The sequence below is a fragment of the Hyaena hyaena genome, unplaced genomic scaffold (genome assembly GCF_003009895.1).
Source record: "Hyaena hyaena isolate Hyena2069 unplaced genomic scaffold, ASM300989v1 scaffold_7, whole genome shotgun sequence".
NCBI lineage: Eukaryota > Metazoa > Chordata > Mammalia > Carnivora > Hyaenidae > Hyaena > Hyaena hyaena.
The window spans coordinates 7,765,591-7,785,275 of record NW_024080639.1 but is presented as its reverse complement, the minus strand read 5'-3'; the positions used below and the strand labels follow the sequence as shown (position 1 = coordinate 7,785,275).

Sequence of the window (19,685 nt, the reverse complement as noted above, 5' to 3'; positions counted from 1 at the left end):
CATACCTTCAGCGGTATTTTACTGGTGGCAATCCTATAGCCTCCATGGTTATTTTGTATTTATTTTTGTCAGGTGTCTATGAAAAGGTTACTTGAGGTCAGGACCATTTTGTTAATATTTAGACTAAGTGGTTCCTGGATTGGGCATGGAATGTAAATTACATACATCCCAACCCTAATAAAAACAGGTTTCTAGGTAAAATTGTTTAATTTTTTGTTTATTTTTGAGACAGAGAGAGACAGAGCATGAGTGGAGGAGGGGCAGAGAGGGAGACACAGAATCTGAAACAGACTCCAGGCTCTGAGCTAGTTGTCAGCACAGAGCCCGATGCGGGGCTCGAACCCACAAACCATGAGACCATGACCTGAGCCGAAGTCTGACACTTAGCCGACTGAGCCACCCAGGCGCCGCATTAGGGGAGACCCCAGCTGTATCCCTGAGACTGAGTCTGGAAAGATAAGCTTCTTCATTATCAACTTGCGTTAGTGTAAGTTTTTTTTTTTTTCCCTTAATCTACCATTTCATAGCAATTACCTCCCTTTAAGGGTTCCAGCTTTATATGAGGGATCTTACAACGGTCACACAAACCTCAGGCCTTTTCTTTCTCACTGTGGGTATTAACAACAAGCTCCTGGCATGTCTACTGGTAAGTAGTCAGAGGGTACTGAAATCAGCAAGAGGCATTTGTACCATCGATTTCAGTTTTCAGTTTATTGCTCTGGTTTATAGTTATCTCTCTTCTTTTCTAGTCCATTAAGAATTACCTTCTTTGGAAATCTTACCTATGCTTTTAAAAGGGTATCTGTTATAGTTTACCCAACATTTCCAGGTGTTTTGTAATAGGCAAGTTTTCATATAATCTAATCCGTGATATTACCATAACTCTAAATTTGATTTTCATTATTCTTTAAAAGTTTTTTCTCTTATCCTCACTCTCTCTTTTCACATGTATCCACATTAAATATAATTGTAACTGTGAATATTCCTAGAAGTATAAATTAAAAGCTTTTTTGCAATAGTTAGCAACCAATCTCAATCTGTCAGAGTTATTTAAAAACATCCTTCCCAGTGGTACTTTCCAATCACAGGCTACATCATTAGCAGAGGACAGCATGGAAAGAACACAGAGCTAAGACTCACTATATTTGTGTTTTGGTTTTGACACTGCTATGACCAACTCTGACAACTCTGAGAAGACACTTCGACCTCTTGTGGTCCATTTTTCCTCCTTATAACATTTTTTTAAGAATCTATGATTGTATGGATCAACACTTGCACTCTCCACTTAGGAATACACAGATTTTTTTTTTCTTTCTACTATAGAATTTTATTTTTGGATATTTTTCAGTAAATAAATGTATTACATTTTGATCACAGGCTATCTCAATTTTTTTCTTAATTTACAAAATGTGTTTTCAAGGGACATGCCCCCAGTACTTCTGAATCCTTTTCATTAGAATTTGGTTCAACATTTTTTTCTGCATCATTCAGAGGATGTAGGCCCCCAATCAGGGCAAGAAACATGTCTACATGTCTTAATCCTTAACTCTAGCTGAGTACAGAATGTAATTGATACAGTTGGCTGCCTACTAAGTAGGAATTTACCCCTTTTTCTTTCTTTCTTTTTTTTTTTTTTTTTTTTACAAATAGTTTATTGTCAAATTAGTTTCCACATAACACTCAGTGCTCATCCCCACAAGTGTCCTCCTCCAAGCCCATCCCCCCCTCCCCCCCACATCCATCAGTCCTCAGTTTTTGTCAGCAGGAATACACAGATTTTAAGAATCTCAAAATTTGTGTGATATTCCTGAATTTATATTGTAGTTTACTTAACTATAATAATGCTGAGATCTTAGGTGCCCAATCTGATTGAAATGATATTAATTTTTAAAAAGTTTTAGTATCAGTTTATACAACAATAAGTTATCTGCAAGAATCAAAAAATATATTATGCAATTCAATGTCTTATGTTATTTTCTAAAGTGACTCAATACATAACAATACCTTGGCTTTTGGAGTAGCTTTAATTGTCCATATGCAATCAACTGCTTGGCCAGGTTTTGTTTTTTCTTCTTGTTCTACCTGACTAGAACGCACTATTCCATCAGCTCCCGAGAGTTCAAACTGGCAATCTAGAAAGAAAAGTTGAATGATGCTCAAAGGAAAACAAGACTAATCAAATGCCACGAGGAAAAAGAGGGGATATACTAAACCTGGGATGGGATTTAAAATACCTCCTAGGTAAGTAAAGTCTGGATCTGTAACAGAAAAAAGAAGAAAGTCATTGGCATTGAGATAGTTTAGAGTTACTTTAAGGCTTAATATCTTAAGTTCTATCTAATGCTACATTTAACAGAAAAACAAGAGAAAGCTTTCATCGGTGTAGACTACAGATCACTGTTTTTTTTTTTCTGGGCATGCTTATGTGTTTGTTTATAGTATCAATGTTTTTTTTTTTTTAAATTTTTAAAATGTTTTATTTATTTCTAGGAGAGAGAGACAGAGAGACAGCGTGAGCAAGGGAGGGCAGAGAGAGAGGGAGTCACAGACTCTGAAACAGGCTCCAGGCTCTGAGCTGGCAGTCAGCACAGAGCCCGATGCGGGGCTTGAACCCACAAACCGCGAGATCATGACCTAAGCGAAAGTTGGACGCTTAACCGACTAAGCCACCCAGGCGCCCCTGTTTTTTTTTTTTAATGCTAATATTTATACTTCTGATCCCATCATGAATAACTTATTTATGCCAACTGAAAACTCAGAACTCTGTCAACTGCAATAGCTAGCCCACTAATGGATGAATGAATAAACAAAATGTAATATATACAACACAATGGAGTATATATTCAGCCTAACAAAGAAATGAAATTGTGACACACACTACAACATGGATGAACCTTGAGGATCCTAAATTAGTCAAATTCATAGAGACAGTAAGTAACAGAAGCTGGAGGAAAGGGGAAATGGGCAGTTAGTGTTTAATGGATAGAGTTTCAGCCTGGGTTAACAAAAATGTTCTGGAAATGGATAGTGGTGACCATTGCACAACACTGTAATAAATGTACTTGACATGTGCACTTACAGAGGATTAAAGTGGTGAGTTTTATATGTTTTTTAATTCAACACAGACACAAAGTAGCAGCTAGTGGGCTGTGTTTTCAAAACGGCAGGAAAAAATGACTAGCTGATATACAGGGTTTTCTGCCCTATGAAGTAGTTCACAGATGACTGAGAACTAATAGTTTAGGTCAAATAACTGATTAAAGTTAATTGGTCAGGTATTTGTTTTTATGAACTAAACCAATTAACTGAAGTAATGATATATTTTGGTGTCAAAAAGACTTAAAAATCTTAAATATGAATCAGATCTTCCCAAACTGGTTTAGACTACCTGAAACAAAAAATAGACATCGAAAACAACGCTCTTAATTGAATATTTTTAAATATTAAAATCAGGCTTTTTAATATGTAAAGATTCTTACTTCGAAGAAAAGTTGCTCTTTTTGTATTAGTTTGTATTATGAGAGCAATTTTATATGGATTATGGCTAAAATATAGACAAATTAGAAGAAAATGCTTAGGATTTCTAGACTATATTACCTTACATTTGCATTTTATAGTACTTCAGAGTTTCTACATACATTATGCTAATTATAGCAACATCAGGAAAACTACGTAATATTCCATTTTATAGATGAGGAAACTGAATGCGAGAGATGTTGATCTTCTTAGACCGTATTTATAATTCTAGATTGCAATTCTCCACACAATTTTTCTTACTCTACCACCATATTGCCTTTATATTATGGGTAAGGATGCCGTATTTATAATTCTAGATTGCAATTCTCCACACAATTTTTCTTACTCTACCACCATATTGCCTTTATATTATGGGTAAGGATGCCACAGTTTTACCATTAAAAGAAAAAAAATCAAAATAAATAGACAACGCATAATTGGCTAATTATGGCCATGTCTAGTTATTTAAAATAATATTTATAAAATAAATTTTTCTTTAGGGATCAATAGAATCAAGAAGATGACTACTACTACTACTGAGAAATTGGTATATTTTAAATGGAATTCTCTAAGTTATTGGTGGTATTTGCTGAGGCAGAGGGTTCTTACTGGATTGCTACTTCCTGCAAGTAACTGGGATAATTCTGAAAATTTTAATGCAATAGTGATCAAATCCTAGAATTCTTGCCTACACACGAAAAAACTGATTCATTTGGCAGGTAATTCCTATGACCTTTTACTCCAATCTGTTTAATTAAATTTGTCTTTGACATTTCTCTGCAAAAGGGCCGAAATGTCTTTGTCTGCTTTCAGCAAGGTTGACTCAGTTTATTAAGTTAAAAAAGGAAAGTCTGAGATGTATACTCAAGCTAAAAGTTTCCTCCCTACTTTTTTTCAATATGGAAACTATGCATAAAGTATCTGGAATAAAAAACAATTTTAATAAGAATTGAACACCCAGTTAAATACAATGAACTGTGATTGAAATAGGTTTTGCAGGCTATTTAAAGATTCTGAGATATTTTAAACTAGCAATTTTTTCATTCTGGCAATTTGGTGTATATAGGTCCTATCTGAACTTTCAAATTAAGTTTGATAACTCTGTAATTATTTAAAATTTATTTTTATCGGGGCTCCTGGGTGGCTTAGTCGGTTAAGCGTCCGACTTTCGCTTAGGTCATGATCTCGCGGTTCGTGGGTTTGAGCCCCGCTTCGGGCTCTGTGCTGACTGCCAGCTCAGAGCCTGGAGCCTGTTTCGGTCTGTGACTCCCTCTCTCTCTGACCCTCCCCTGCTCACGCTGTCTCTCTCTCTCTCTCCTAGAAATAAATAAAAATTTTAAAAAAAAATTTATTTTTATCATAGTAAAATATATATAACATATACATATATAACCATCACCCTCTCTACTTAAGCAAAAACTAAAAATACAAATTTTACTATGTTTCAGCAACTGTGCTCCTTGGTATTTACCTGAATGAGTGAAAATCTTGTCCATGAAAAGCCTGCATATGGATGTTTACAGCAGGTTTATTTGTAACTGCTAAAACTTGGAAGTAACCAAGGTATCTTTCAATAGAATGGATATACTATTGTACATCCATCACTATGAAATATTAGTCAAACTAAAAAGAAATGAGCTACCAAACCATGAAAAAACACGGAGGAAACATTAAGTACATATTACCATGTAAAAGAAGCCGATCTGAAAGGGCTATGTATTGTATAATTCCAACTATGACATTCTGGAAAGGACAAAACTATGTAGACAGTAAGATCAGTGCTTGCCAAGAGATAGGGGGAGGAACGAATAGGTGAGGCACAGAGAATTTTTAGGGCAGTGGAAATATGTGGTATGATACTGTAATGGTAGACACACATCGTCATACATTTGTCTAAAAACAGAGAACACACAACACCAAGAGTCAACCTAATTAATGTAAACTATGGTCTCTGGGTGATGATGTGTCAGGGTGGGTTTACTGACTATAACAAGTGGACCACTCAGTAGCAGGATATTGATTTTGGAGACAGCTGTGTTTGTGTGGGGTTGGAGGTATATGGTGACTCTGTACTTTTGCTTAGTTTTGCTGGGAACCTAAAACTGTCCTAAAAAATAAAGTCTAAAGATAAATATTACTTTCTAAAAATGTTATCCTTTTGGCACTGAGAACATAAATACTAAAACAAAGCTTAAAAATTCCCATAATATTTACTGACAAGAAAAAAAAGTTGATTATATTGTTCAGGCAAAAAAAGCAGGTAATACGGTAATATGGTCTCAATCATGTAAGACAAAATAAAGAGATACAGAAAAATATCTGATACATACCAAATTGTTAACAGTGTTTTTTTATATAGAGGATGGTAAGATTATGGAGATTTTCTTTTCATTTGAATATATGAGTTTTCTAATTAACAAATTACTTACATGAAAACATAAAAGCAAGAAGATTATATAATTGATAAGTTACTTTTTCGTCATTTCATTCTCTAAGGTATTTGAAGACAGGAGCAATAACTTGTAGATCTTTGTGTTTCTACATTAGGAGGGATATGCATGGTTTTACACCAGAGAGGCCTTGCAATTCTCAGTGTTCATACATAACACAGGGTAGGGGAGATGGGTAGAGTGGGCTGAATGGAGACGCTAATTCGAATTCTCAGAACCTGATATTACTTTATGTGGTAAAAAAAAAAAAAAGTTGAATATTACATTACAAGACAAAAGATGTGACTAAGTTATGGATTTTGAGAATAGAAGGTGATGTGAAGATGGAGGCAGGGACTGGAGTGATGTGGCCAGAGATCCAGGAATGCCGGGGAAGGCCCCAGAAGCTACAAGAGGCGAGGAATAGATTGTACCCTAGAGTTCCCAGAAGAAAGGTGGCCTTGCTGGGTTTTCTGCCCTCCAGAACTCAAGAGAATAAAATTCCACTGTTTTCAGCTGCTAAATTTGTAGTTAATTAGTTAAGGCAGCCTTAGGAAACTAATACATCAAGTATTCCCATTTTACAAACAGCAACCGTCAGGCACAACTGTGCCTAATAGTGTTAACAGCTATTAGGTAGCAGAAAGGATTTAAACCCAGATCTTTCACCTCCAAGTGCAGAGCAATATTTTTTCTAATGCTTAATATTCTCTAGAGACTACTTATTCAAATGAATGGTTGATTCAATCATTTCAATGGAAAAAGCTGCCAAAATAATTTTTGGTAAGGATTGTGAAAATAAGACAATTTGCTAAATTATTTTTTAAAGTGTATTTATCTTGATTTTTTTTTACCCTTGAGAAACACTATAAAACAAAGAAATTTAAGAAAAATGTGATACCATCTATGAAATGCTTCAAATTCAAGTGATACTGCTCTATTTCCAATTTTGGGGTTTATTTATTCACAGAGTGATTTCCCATTGGCCTTGCTAATTTCTTTAAAACCTGATTTGATTAACTTGACTAAATTCTCTTTTATAGACATAAGATTCTGAAACCAGAGTGAGACCCACTGAAAAGATAACTTCCTTACCTGGAATAAATGAATATTTTGCTCGAAATCCCAGTCCTTCAAGTTCTTCATCAGAACTAAACTTAATCCACATAAACCTCCCCGTTGATCTAATTAGTGGAGGGCTTTTCACACCACAGTATCGATCTATAAGTGGAGAGAAACCAAATGGCCCATCTCGAACTTCCAAGTGGTCAAACCGACATTCAAATGATGGTTCTATATAATAATGTTCATCAAAAGTCAACTCTATTCTTTGACGTGGAGCAGCTAGAAAATAAGAACAAGTGAATCAGGGCAACACAAACAAAGAAAAGTAATAAATGTCCTGACAAAATGGGAAGAGCAACACAACTGCTCGGTTCCTGTTTCACAGAGGAGAAGCATAATAAGGATTGTTATATATAAAATTCATAATTGATGTTATATTTTATATCAATAGTAGCAATGCTACTGTGTAGAACTACCATCATCTTTCCCTTTGCCATATGCTGTTCATTAAATGAATTAAATGTATTTAATTAATTAGAATTAGAGTAGAAAAGCTAATGCTTAGTTCATGAGATACAATATATAATAAATAGAACAGAAGAAATGAAAAGAATTAATATAACTATGGACATAATTTGCATAAAGCATAATAAGAGATGCCAGTAATTTTAAGTCATAACCAACGCATCTGGTTGAATTATATTTTAAGAGATTCAAAATTCCCATAACATTTCAATTTTGTAATTGTTAATGTATTAATGTTACTGCATTTGTTAATGTGTTCAATACTCAAATATTCATAATTACTAGAGTTTAATTCAAATACGTTTTCAAATTTTGTTCAAACTGGCTTAAACTGGGCATCTTACTTAGGTTTACAAAAAAGTAAAAACTCTTCCATTAAAAGATAGAAATTGGTCAAATACCTTCCAAAATGTAGATACACTCCTTGTTTGGTGGATAAGAGTCAGGATAATTTGGTGAAGCAAAATGACCTCCATTGCTGGTTCGAACCCAAATGCCACACTGGGTTGCAGGAATATGCTTGATTCCAATATTTTGTCCATCTTAGGGAAAAACCACATTTAAAACATGAATTATAGCTAAAGAGAATAGTATTCTCTTTTCCCCACAATTTAACCACACAATTGTTCACCCTATGTTACACATATACTGTATATAATTTTGCAAGAACTGCCACCAAGTTTAGCACAACAAATTGAATACAATGAAGTGAGAGAAAGGTAAGATTGTATGCTGTGCTGGTGGGAAGAACTTGCTGCTAGAGGACAAGTTTGCCCTGTAGGAGAGCAGGGAAATAAAATGCTTAGATTTTACAAGGGCAAAACCGTGTGGGAGAATCTGATAAATCAGTACAACTCTATAAAATTCAATTCTGACATAAAAATAAAAGGATCCCAGGGGTTTATCTCTACTATGGTACCTCTATATTTAGTTTAACACAGAAGCCAAAGAGGATCCAAAGATTGCAAAGGATTTTAGTTAAAGACTATAGATTAAACACATGCATTTAGTTCTCTCTCTTCAAACTCCACTTAACAGTAAAGGATGTTTTAAGGGCATAAATAAACCCTTAAAGAGGTAAGGACATAGGTGTAATAACAGCTGGAAGCACTTGGTATCTCTGGAAGAGGAGAGGGGATGATGGGTGGTGGTGGAATTGTGCTTTTTAAAAACACGACGCTTGGGTAAAAGTCTATTTAGAATCAATCTAATGTCTAATACTCTCCCCTACTTCACAAATCTAGGTAGCTGCTACTCTATCACCACAACAGAAAATGAGATTATTTCTTTGCTGATGATAAAAGCAGGGTTACTGGATCAGAAGGCACCAGGAACAACTGAGGGTCACAAGACCAGCTTGCAAACAAGGAGACCCAGGAATGTTAACACAATGGATGGCATTCCCAACCTCACCCCCCACTCAACTCCCTTAAAGCCTCTAAGCAGGAAATGGAAGGCTTCCTCCCTGGGAACTCTAAACAGTCTAAAAAAATCAAGACCCAGGAATGCAGACTCAGGAATTCCCCAGTGTTGGGTCACTCACCAGTGAGGGCCACAGTTAACAAGTCCTTTCTACACTTGCAGACAGCTAATGATCAGATTTTAGTGCTCTTCTCATAAATGAGTGGACACTCAGGGATCACCCGATATTTGAGAAAAGCCTCTAATATGAAAAATGAATAAAAAACAAGAAAGCAAAGCTGAGGAAACAAAGATTATGTAAAACAAAACAAACAAAAACACACACACACACAAAACCTAAACAAAACTACCATTTAATGTCCTTAAAGAAAGTGTATCTATAAAATAAGAACAAGAATACTTTAAGAATATTTGGAAAACAAAAAGCTTCTAAAAATAGAAGAAGTTAAAAATTAATGAAAAGTTTAAAGAAGAGTGCTACAAATGGCCTGTGGCCTGCTCCTGTAAATAAAGTTTACAACGGAAGACATCCTTGTCTACTCACATGCCTACCGTCCATAGCTACTTTCGCACTACAAGAGCAAAAGTGAGTAGTTGCTCCTGAGACTGTAAGGTTGTAAAGTTTTAAATATTAACTATCTGGCCCTTAAAAAAGAAAAAGTTTTCTAGTTCCAGGTTTAGAGGATAAAGTTGAGGAAGTCTCAATAGAGACTACTCAGAAGAAAACAGAGTAGAAAGACAGCTGGAAAATAGAAAATAATAACAAAAACATACCCCATAGCCAAAGAGAAGTTTCTTAAAGATAGAACAGAAACAAATAGAGAAAGGGAATTTAAGAAATTAAAGGCGCCAAGCTGGCTCAGTCAGTAGAGCATGCAGGTCTTGATCCTGGGGTTGGGAGTTTAAGTTCCATGTTGAGTATAGAGATTACTTAAAAAAAAAAAATCTTAAAAAAATTTAAACAAGGGAAAAAGGAACTCAAAATTTCCTAAAGTAAAAGACAAAAAATTTTATATGGATAAGCTTCATGAGTGACTTAATGTAAATTCTGAATACAGGGATGACCAGAATTATGACACAATTACACTGAGACAGGTGGTACAGAAGGAAAGTAATAGAACACTTGTATATAGTACGGGGTAGAAAATGCATGAAAGAGCTAAGTTCTCATCTTCTGTGGTGGAAAATCATTATCTAATACCTAAAATTAACAGTATAACATATTATTTAGTAATATGCAGCGAAATTCCAAAAGATTCAGCTAAAATACTGGTTATCTCCATGGAGAAGGAAGTAGAGTAGCACAGGATGGAGGACTGCTTTTTCATACTTAACTTTTTGAATGCTTTGATTTTTGTCACATGTATGTATAACTTAGATGAAAAGAAAAAGTAAATAAGAAAGTGTACTATAAACCCTGGCATGAAAATCTGGTTCAAAAATCATACTAGCTTATCTTCTTTCTTTAACAAGGACAATCAGAACAGGTCACAGGGCTTTGAATAAGATACTGATGGAAACATTTCATTTGTCTACATTGAAATAAGGGATTTTTATTTTTGCTGAGTGATAAGCATGAATCTCATTTGATTTCTGGATATAATCCATAGTGTGCGAGGAACCACTAGTGATGCCAATTTAAAAAATTTATCAGGGCAAGACTTTATGTTGACAATTTGCTCTAGTTAACTGCAGCTGAACCCAGTTAAATTGAGGCTGATAGGTTGACAGAGAGCCTTAGGTCATTGGAACACCCCAGAGGGATTATGGAAATAGTATTCAAAAGTTGCAATCCTTTCCAATAAGCCATCCCACTGTCCTGAATAAGTGGTAAGTTATCACTGTAAGTACTTTACCTTGGGTCTTTTGGGCCACAGCAATCCCTTCGACTACAAGTATTGTTATTAACAACACTAGAGAAATGATAGAAAAGAAAAGTTAAAAAAATGAATCCATATCTTACGAAATTTGTAAGGGAAATCAGATGATAAAGATTAATCAAGACCCTCTTTCTAACATTCATTCTCAAGATTTTTAAGGTCTAAATGTTATGTTCTGGTTTACTGTTTGACAGTTAAGACAACCCAAGAAAAAACACAATTGATACTGTACTCATTTATACAAACAGTAATAGTGTATGACATTTATAGCATTCTTCAATTTATGACAGATTAAAAACACAGTTTTTTGCAACCTACTTTGTTTGCCCCAATTTATATTCACTGTATAGTACTATAGTGTATATACTTATTGTACTTCATCTCAAAGGGTTTACATGCATTCTATGGCTGGCTCTGCAATGTATTATACCAGTGAAAGTTCAATTAGTGATTGTGAGGGCACTTATAATTAAGATGGAAGTAAGGGGGCAGCAGTCTTCCAGAAATCAATTCAAGACATTTTATAGCTGTACATAACTATCCTGTGTCCTGTGTTACAAAAGCCAGCATATTTAGAAAATGAAGCTTTTCCCCCTGGGTCTAACATGTCTGAGACCCAGTCAATAACATACTGAATTGTTTTGTGAATATATGAATTTTGATGATTCTTTTATACATTTTATTTTTATGAATGGTGCATGGATGGCTTTCACTGTCCCTTTCAATGGAAAGCTCACTTGCCTCAAAGTGCTGTGTGAACTGGAATTTTTATTATTCATTTAGTCAGTAAGCACTTAAAGAGCACCTTCTGTCAAGGACAGTAGACACCAAGGTACACAGATGTTGGGGGAGAAATACGGCAAAATATTTAAGGGTATGGACATTATGAGTTTGGTGGATCCAGGCTGGGGTTCAAGTTTTGCTGTGTACAAGCTGTGAGGCCTTTTTAACTCAGTTTACTTATTTGTAAAATGGGGATGTTGTACAAGTAGCACCAACCTCAAAGGGTTGTTGTGAAGATTAAATGAGATGATGCATGTAGCACTGGTTATACGCTAGGCACTTTGCTACACAAATGATAGACAAGAAACTACCATCCTTAAGGAGTCAATCTATTGTAATGACAATTTAAGGTGACAATACAAGGTGAAAATAAGTTTAACAGGAGTTATGCAGAAAGCATAATGGAAGAAGGGATGGGAACCATTCATTCTGCTGAGGGTGAAGAGGAATAAAATGAGGAAAATTTCAGAAATATTCTATTTGGACCTTACAGGACCTCAACTCTGGATAAAGAAACAGCTTAGACAAAACCATGGGCGAGCACTTGCTTATGGCAGGTCAGCAAACTCTGAGTACTATACTAGGATGAGCATGTGGAGGGGACCAGTGGTGTATCAGGTGACAAATAGTAGAATGGTAGTCAGAAGTCCAAAGTACTTTTGGAGAAGTCATTGTGGATTTTTAAACTAGAGTGTGACATTACCACATCTGTGTTTTCGGCGAATAATCCTGATGGTTGTGTGAAGTGTAAATTTTTAAAGAGAAAGGAGAAGAATATTCAAAATGGAAGCAAAGATGATGAGAGCTCTACGCAGAGCAGTGGTAGTGGAAATGGAAAGGAGGAGAGAATTTATAACAGGATTCAGATATTGAGTTAATTGCAATTGGTGACTTACAGGTTAAAAGCAGTGAGACAGATGAGGGCATTGAATAGTTTGCTACTTAAGTGACTGGTAGATGGTCACACAATAGAATACAATGAGTACCACCCAAGTCACCAATGTAAAAAGATAATTCCTGACATTCAGTTGTTTACATCTTAAAATCTAATTGCTGACATCTTCATCTTTAGTTTCCTATATGCTTGCTGATCTTTGTCTCCTCTGTCTTCTTTCAACACCTTTAGTTTCCTCTTCCCTTTCTTTCGTGGCTAGTAGTGCTGAAGACCTTCTGTTATGTAGGAACAATCCTTCCTTCAAACCCTTCACAACTTTGCACTAGATCAGAGTTTGAGGAACGGAAAATTGAAACTTTTTTTTTTTAAATAGAATATTTATAATCAAAAAGAAAAACCTAGGGTGATATTAGGTATCTGACAATTCAGCAAATAACACATCCATTTGTATCAATTTGTATCTTATTAGAGGACACTACTTCCCAAGGTGCATCATTCAGATGATATACATCTGATCAAAATTTTGTGCTCAGTATACCTTTCCTCCCAAATCATAGACATAACAACTTACTAGTCCTCACATTTATAATTCACAGTATGTAAGTAACGCAAAGCCAGTCAGAAGGGCTAGTAAGGAAACAACAAACTGAATCCGGGAGAGCAACAGTAAACCTACTGCAAAAGGATGACTCTGACAGTGAAATTACATAACGACCAATAAAATTTGGCTACGTCAAATACGGGATTTAAGAAATTCAGAGTGTGTAACTAAGGCAGATCATTTTAAAAATAAAATTATAAGGCCAAATAAACCTATTATTTTTTTCACTCTATTTAGAGGGTTGCTCACAATTTTCTTTTTCCACAAAACCTTAAAAAAAACTATTCACAATTTAATAAACCAAATGAGCTATGCTACTGAACATAAAAATGATACATAAGGAATACAGTGAATCTGCACAACAATTGGATAGAAATATTTAGTGACACAGTGTCACAGTTTAGTGACTGTTAATCATTCTAAATTCTATACCATAATAAACAGTTTCCTCCCAGGTGTATAACAGGATCTTTGCAAATTGCTTATTATAACCAGACTGGGATATTAAAACAAACTCCATTAATGCCAAACACTGGAATTATTTAGTATAAGAAGTTCTGTCTTTAGCCCCAACTATGTGCCACTGTTCCCTTCTTCTCACCAAAAGGATCGATAATTTCTCAAATTCTAAAATACCACACACTTCAAATTAAAAGATAATGTATTCAAGAAGGCACTAATTCATTAAGGTAGATATCCATGCCAAATAAAAATTCTAAACTCCTTAATCATACAGTTTAATTATATAAAGAAGTGCTTGTGATTTGATGCTTAAAAGAGAGAGTGCCCATTATTATGACCATACCTCTAGTTCTGGAGTCTAGTTGAGGCCTTCTAATAATGTGTGTACAGACCGGACTTAAAAATGAAGACGTAAATGATAAAGACAGGTGCTATTCAAGGTGTTAAATACCAGTACTCAATGCTATTCCTTTTACTTTGATTCACTGTGGTATTAGCTCTATGCAGAGTCTTCTCCCCAGGCCTTCCAGTTTAAAGGCCTTACCCTGCACTATAAAAATCAAAATCAAGTTTATTCTTTCCACTGTTACTTAACACTGGAAACTCTGGCCAATGCAATATTGGAAAGGAGACAAAATTATTATTTATAGATAATGTTATTTAAAACCTAGAGGTCCCAAGAGAATTACTTGGAAATTATTATACCTATTAAAAGAAGAAGGTAAGACTAAAACAAACAGATAAGTAAATAAATGTAATACAATTGAGAAACAATAGGTTTTGGATAATAAAACAATGTGAAGGTAACAATTCTTCTCAATAAGTTATATATTTAATGTTTTAATCAAAATCTTGGTTTTCTGGAGGACTTAAAATGTTGCTGATACTCATCTTAAAAGCTTTTTTATAGTGCCCAAGAAAAAGTAAAAAAATAAAAAGACATAAAATACATAAAAATAACATATAGTTATTGTAAAGCTATAGTAATTTGAAATGTAGCAATGGTACAGGCAGAAATAGATAATCTGTCAACAAAGCTATCCAGCCCTCACTGTATTACAGGCAGTGGGTCAGTCACTGAGGCTACAGCAGTGAAGCAAGCAGCCCTGGTCCTTATTTTCAAGGAGCTTAAAGATAAGGGCGCCTGGGTGGCTCAGTCGGTTGAGCGTCCGGCTTCAGCTCAGGTCATGATCTCACGGTTCGTGGGTTTGAGCCCTGCGTCAGGCTCTGTGCTGACAGCTAGCTCAGAGCCTGGAGCCTGTTTCAGATTCTGTGTCTCCCTCTCTCTGACCCTCCCCTCCCCTCCCTCATGCTCTCTCTCTCTCAAAAATAAATAAAAAGGGGTGCCTGGGTGGCTCAGTTGGTTGAGCATCAGACTTTGGCTCTGGTCATGATCTCACGGTTCGTGGGTTTGAGCCCTGTGTCAGGCTCTGTGCTGACAGCTCAGAGCCTGGAGCCTGTTTTCAGATTCTGTGTCTCCCTCTTTCTCTGACCCTCCCCTGCTCACACTGTCTCTCTCACAAAAATAAATAAAACATAAATAAATAAATACATTAAGAGGAGTTTAAAGATAAGAAGATGGAAGAAAAATACTCCAGAAACAGACATACATATCCCAGAATTTACTGTATGTATGGTATTTGAAACTCAGTGAAATCATTCTGGGATAACTTGTTAATTATTTAAAAAAAAAAAAAAGAAGTAGGTCTGTACCTTCAAGCTAAATAGAAAAATAAATACCAGATTGAAAAAACAAAAAGGTGAATTATGTATGTATACTTTTGGGTGGAGAACACCTTCATTTGCTAAAAATAAATAAAAACTACAAATAACTGAGAAAAAAAGATTATGTCATCAGAAAAATGTGCCAAAACCCAAAACAATGCAGGGCATCTGAGCAGCTCAGTCAATTGAATGTCTGACTCTTGATTTCAGCTCAGGTCATGATCCAGGGTCATGGGATTGAGTCCTGACTCAGGCTCTGTGCTGAGCATGGAGTGGAGCCTGCCTAAGTTCGTTCTCTTTCTCTTTCTCTCTCTCTCTCTCTCTCTCTCTCTCTCCCTCCCCCCTCCCTCCCTCTCCCTCTCCCTCCCTCTCTCTCCTCCTCTGCCCCTCTCCCCAGCTTGCATGTACACTTCTCAAATACATTTTTAAAAATGCATAAATTTAGCCTAATATAAAAAAAATGCAGATTCTACTGTTGGTCAGGATATAGAAAACTGACATACACTGTCACTGCATTGTACACTGGCATACCTTTTTGGAGGTTAATCTGGTAGTAATGTAATACCAGTTTAAAAATGCACAAATCCCACCCAGCAAGTCTACTTCCAGGTATAAGAACTGAATCAGTCACTGGGACAGTAGTGTGCAGTGTAACAGATAATCACCCAGAGAGCTTATTAAAACACAGGTCTTGGTGGTGGTGGTGGTGGAGGGTACCTTCCAGAGATTTTGACCCAGTAGGTCTGGCCTGAGAACCTGCATCTTAACACATAAGTTCCCCATTGATGCCAAAAGCTTCTGGCCCTGGGACCATACTTTGCAGACCAACTACTACAGTAAGAGAATGATGGTATACTGTAAGAAGTGGAAAGGGGCTGTCCATTTTCTCCAGTGGTAATGACAAGGGCAAGTTTGAGTATGACAGGGTTGGGGACTAGCAAAAAGGAGTTGATGAGTTGGCTTTGGAAATGCTGCTGAATGCTCTGCTACCTATTTCATAATGTTCCTGCAATACTTCTGGTTTCTGAACCTCTGCACTTGCCATGGACCTCCCTTTGCTTTCACCAAATACCTCAGCACTATTTAAAACATGCATTTTCTAAGCACTTTTACATTTAATTGTGTTTGATACCATTCAGATGTTTTACATCTGTGACTATTTAACAGTTCTCAATCTCTGCCTGGTTTTCTTTTACTGATTCTGCGTACAGTTTACACAACATAGAATGTATTTTTGCCAAGTATACAAACTATGGAGTAGTCAAGGGCTAGAGTGAAGGCTATACCATTACTAGGGACCTGAGCTTCCTCTATCTTATTGTTCAATTGTAGAGGATTTTAATTCCAAGTTCATTTTATGGTCCAATATGAATGCCAGAGTGCCAGCCATTATATCTTCATTACAGCTACTCACTCCTGTGTTAGAGTCAGCAAAAATGAACAAACGATATAGGACATTTCTCCTTCCTTCAAAAGACATTTGCGCAGAATCTACAATGATCTCAAAATAAAAATTTTAACTGAACGAAAAATCCACCACCTTCCCAAAGTTGCACACACATTTAATTGGCCAGACTTAGTCATGTGGCCATACCTAACCCTGAGGAAAGCTGGAAAATCTAGTTTTTCTGTTGGGCGGTCATGGACTTAATTAAAATTCAGAGAATTATTCAAGTATAAAATGGATGTTGGAATACAACCAGCTATTCCTGCCACAGTCCCCTAGTCTATTCTGTAGTCAGCAGCCAGTAATCCTTTCAAGACATAAACCAGATCATATCATACCCTTTCATAAAATCTTGCAATACAGTCTCATTACATTTAGAATAAATTCATACTCTTTACTCTGACTTCAGAGGTCCTACATGATCTAGCATCTGACCTGTTGATTGCTACCAATGGCTACAACGACCTTCTTTTCATTACTTCTACACACCAAGCTAATTCTTGCATTAGGGACTAGTTTCTTCTTTTTGCCTAGAATCTCTCTGCATGGCTGGTTCTTCTGGTCATTTAGATTTTGTGACTGACTTCTAAAGAAGCTCTATATTTTCTCCTTCATCCTATTTTATTATATAACTATTTTAATTATTTATATTACTTAGTATACTTAGTATTTTCTTGTTTATTTATTATTTGTCTCTTCTTACTAGAAAGAGGAGCCTTGTCTGATTCACTGATGCCTCTTTAGTGACTAGAAGACTGCCTGGCCCACAATAGCATTCAATAAAAATTAGATGACTACATGAAATGACTAAGCATGATCCTGATTACGTTTTTTGGGGGGACTATAGAATATAGTACAGAGATCCCTGCATTAACAAATTAAGCAGCACACATCTTAGTTAAAAATAATCACATAGATGACCCGCCTTCTTTAATTTGAGCATAGATCAAGAAACAGGAAAAAATTATTTTTCTTTTCAGATATCTAGTCACTACTCTTACTTTCCTCAAGCTGGCTCAATTTACCTGTTAGTTATTGTACGTGCCTCTTGATGAGAGTCCACATGCTACTTAAGGTAGTAGTAACTTGTTTTCAATAAACTATGTTCTACAGGACATAGTATCCAAATTTATTCAAACTCAATTTTACATATTAGTTAAGAAAGAAGACAGACTGGGGCATCAGAGTGGCTCAGTTGGCTAAGTGTCCGACTTTGGCTGAGTCATGAGTTCAACAGTTCGTGAGTTTGAGCTCCATATCAGGCTCCATGCTGACAGCTCAGAGCCTGCTTCTGATTCTGTGTCTCCCTCTCTCCCTGCATTTTCCCCTTTGCACTCTCTCTCTCAAAAATAAATAAACATTAAAAATAGAAAAAAAAAAAAAGAAGATGGATCTTGGCAAACTTTGGGATCACTCCAGCCTACATATGCTAATCCCACTGCCAACCACTTTAAGAAAGAGTAACTGTAGCAGTACTTCCTTTCCTGCAGAATGTGACAACTTCCTCTCTGGCCAGATGCTTCGGAGACAGCAGTTTTGTTATCTTCTCATTTTATGGGAGTCTTCTTTAGACATCCACAGCAACTACCATCATATTCTAATGTGACCAGATCACATTTTAAAGAGTGTGTGATAGGGGCGCCTGGGTGGCTTAGTCGGTTAAGCGTCCGACTTTCGCTTAGGTCATGATCTCGCGGTTCGTGGGTTCAGGCCCCGCGTCGGGCTCTGTGCTGACTGCCAGTTCAGTGCCTGAAGCCTGTTTCAGTCTGACTCCCTCTCTCTCTGCCCCTCCCCTGCTCACGCTGCCTCTCTCTCGCTCTCCTAGAAATAAATAAAACATTAAAAAAAAAATTTTTAAAGAGTGTGTGATATCTTCTCACCCACTAGTGCTGTAATTTCCAACATATTACTCTAGGCATATTTAAACCAACATGTTTTAATGTCATTTTGCCTAGGATGAACTGAACTTTCAGATTAGTATGCTGTAATTTTGTAAGTAATATAACAAATACATTAAAAAGTATCAGTTTTGGGGGACAACTCTGATGGGCCCTCACCAGTTACAACAACCTTGCTCTGATCTTTGCTCTGATGTCGTCGTTTAGTTTTTAAGTACCCCTTATAAGGGTTCCTTTGAGGTTGTTTTCCTGTTATGGAAAGGTTGGAAACCAGTGGGCTGGATAACATTTTTGGTTCCCCTTTCCAACTCAAAGACCATAATAACTGGGATCTCAATGATTCAGGGATACATTTTTTTTAAAATGTCAACAATTACTGTGCAGGAACATAAATTTAAAAATGAGACTGGGGAAAAATATTGCAGGAGACTGTGCTGAATAGGTAATAACCAAGAGGAGAACTTGGGATTGCTTTAAAACTTTAGATATGAACTTTACTTATAGTTTTTTTTTTTCCCTATCTTATTCCATAAAGGACTGAAAGTGCTTTTGATCTGAACTTGTTTTATAAGGCACATGTGTCCATATTACAGGGCTGCATGTTTTTTCTAACAGGTGATTGTGGTTTTAAAACACAAATACACTGGATTCCAGTTTGAGGATTTACTATAATAAAACCAGTGTTTAGTCAGACTTTTCAGCATTAAAACATTTTCTTCAACTCCTGGGAGAAAAGCTGAAAAATTAATTTTTAACAAGACTGTGCTTAAAGACTTCACTATTAAAGGGACATATTTCTAGTACTATACTGATTTTGGTATGGTTTACATTTTTGGATGAGGTGTAAGAATGAAAGACAGGAGTTAATTTTTGTCAGTCTCAGATATGATTTTAAAAACACAGTGTTGTGGGATATTTATTATTTTAAAAATATAGCATAGATGGATATTTATGCTGTTACACAGTAAATTTAACCACAGTTTACACAGATTTAAATATAACAGACTCTAACAGTATTCTCCAGAAGTGTGCAGAGT

At 36.0% G+C, this 19,685-nt stretch overlaps 1 protein-coding gene across 4 annotated transcripts in view; it reads right to left on the bottom strand.

Moving 5' to 3' along the window:
* The window catches only part of NETO2 (neuropilin and tolloid like 2), a 61,755-nt gene that overhangs the window by 39,207 nt on the left and 2,863 nt on the right, over positions 1-19,685 (bottom strand). The window contains exons 2-6 of one of the 4 annotated variants that reach the window (XM_039241229.1): positions 10,814-10,870; positions 7,937-8,077; positions 7,041-7,289; positions 2,214-2,258; positions 2,005-2,132 (exon numbers count right to left, since the gene is read on the bottom strand). In XM_039241229.1, the coding sequence (XP_039097160.1) occupies positions 2,005-2,132; positions 2,214-2,258; positions 7,041-7,289; positions 7,937-8,077; positions 10,814-10,870 (620 nt within the window). The remainder of the gene's footprint in view (positions 1-2,004; positions 2,133-2,213; positions 2,259-7,040; positions 7,290-7,936; positions 8,078-10,813; positions 10,871-19,685) is intronic. The other 3 variants (XM_039241233.1, XM_039241240.1, XM_039241248.1) reach the window with 3 other exon arrangements.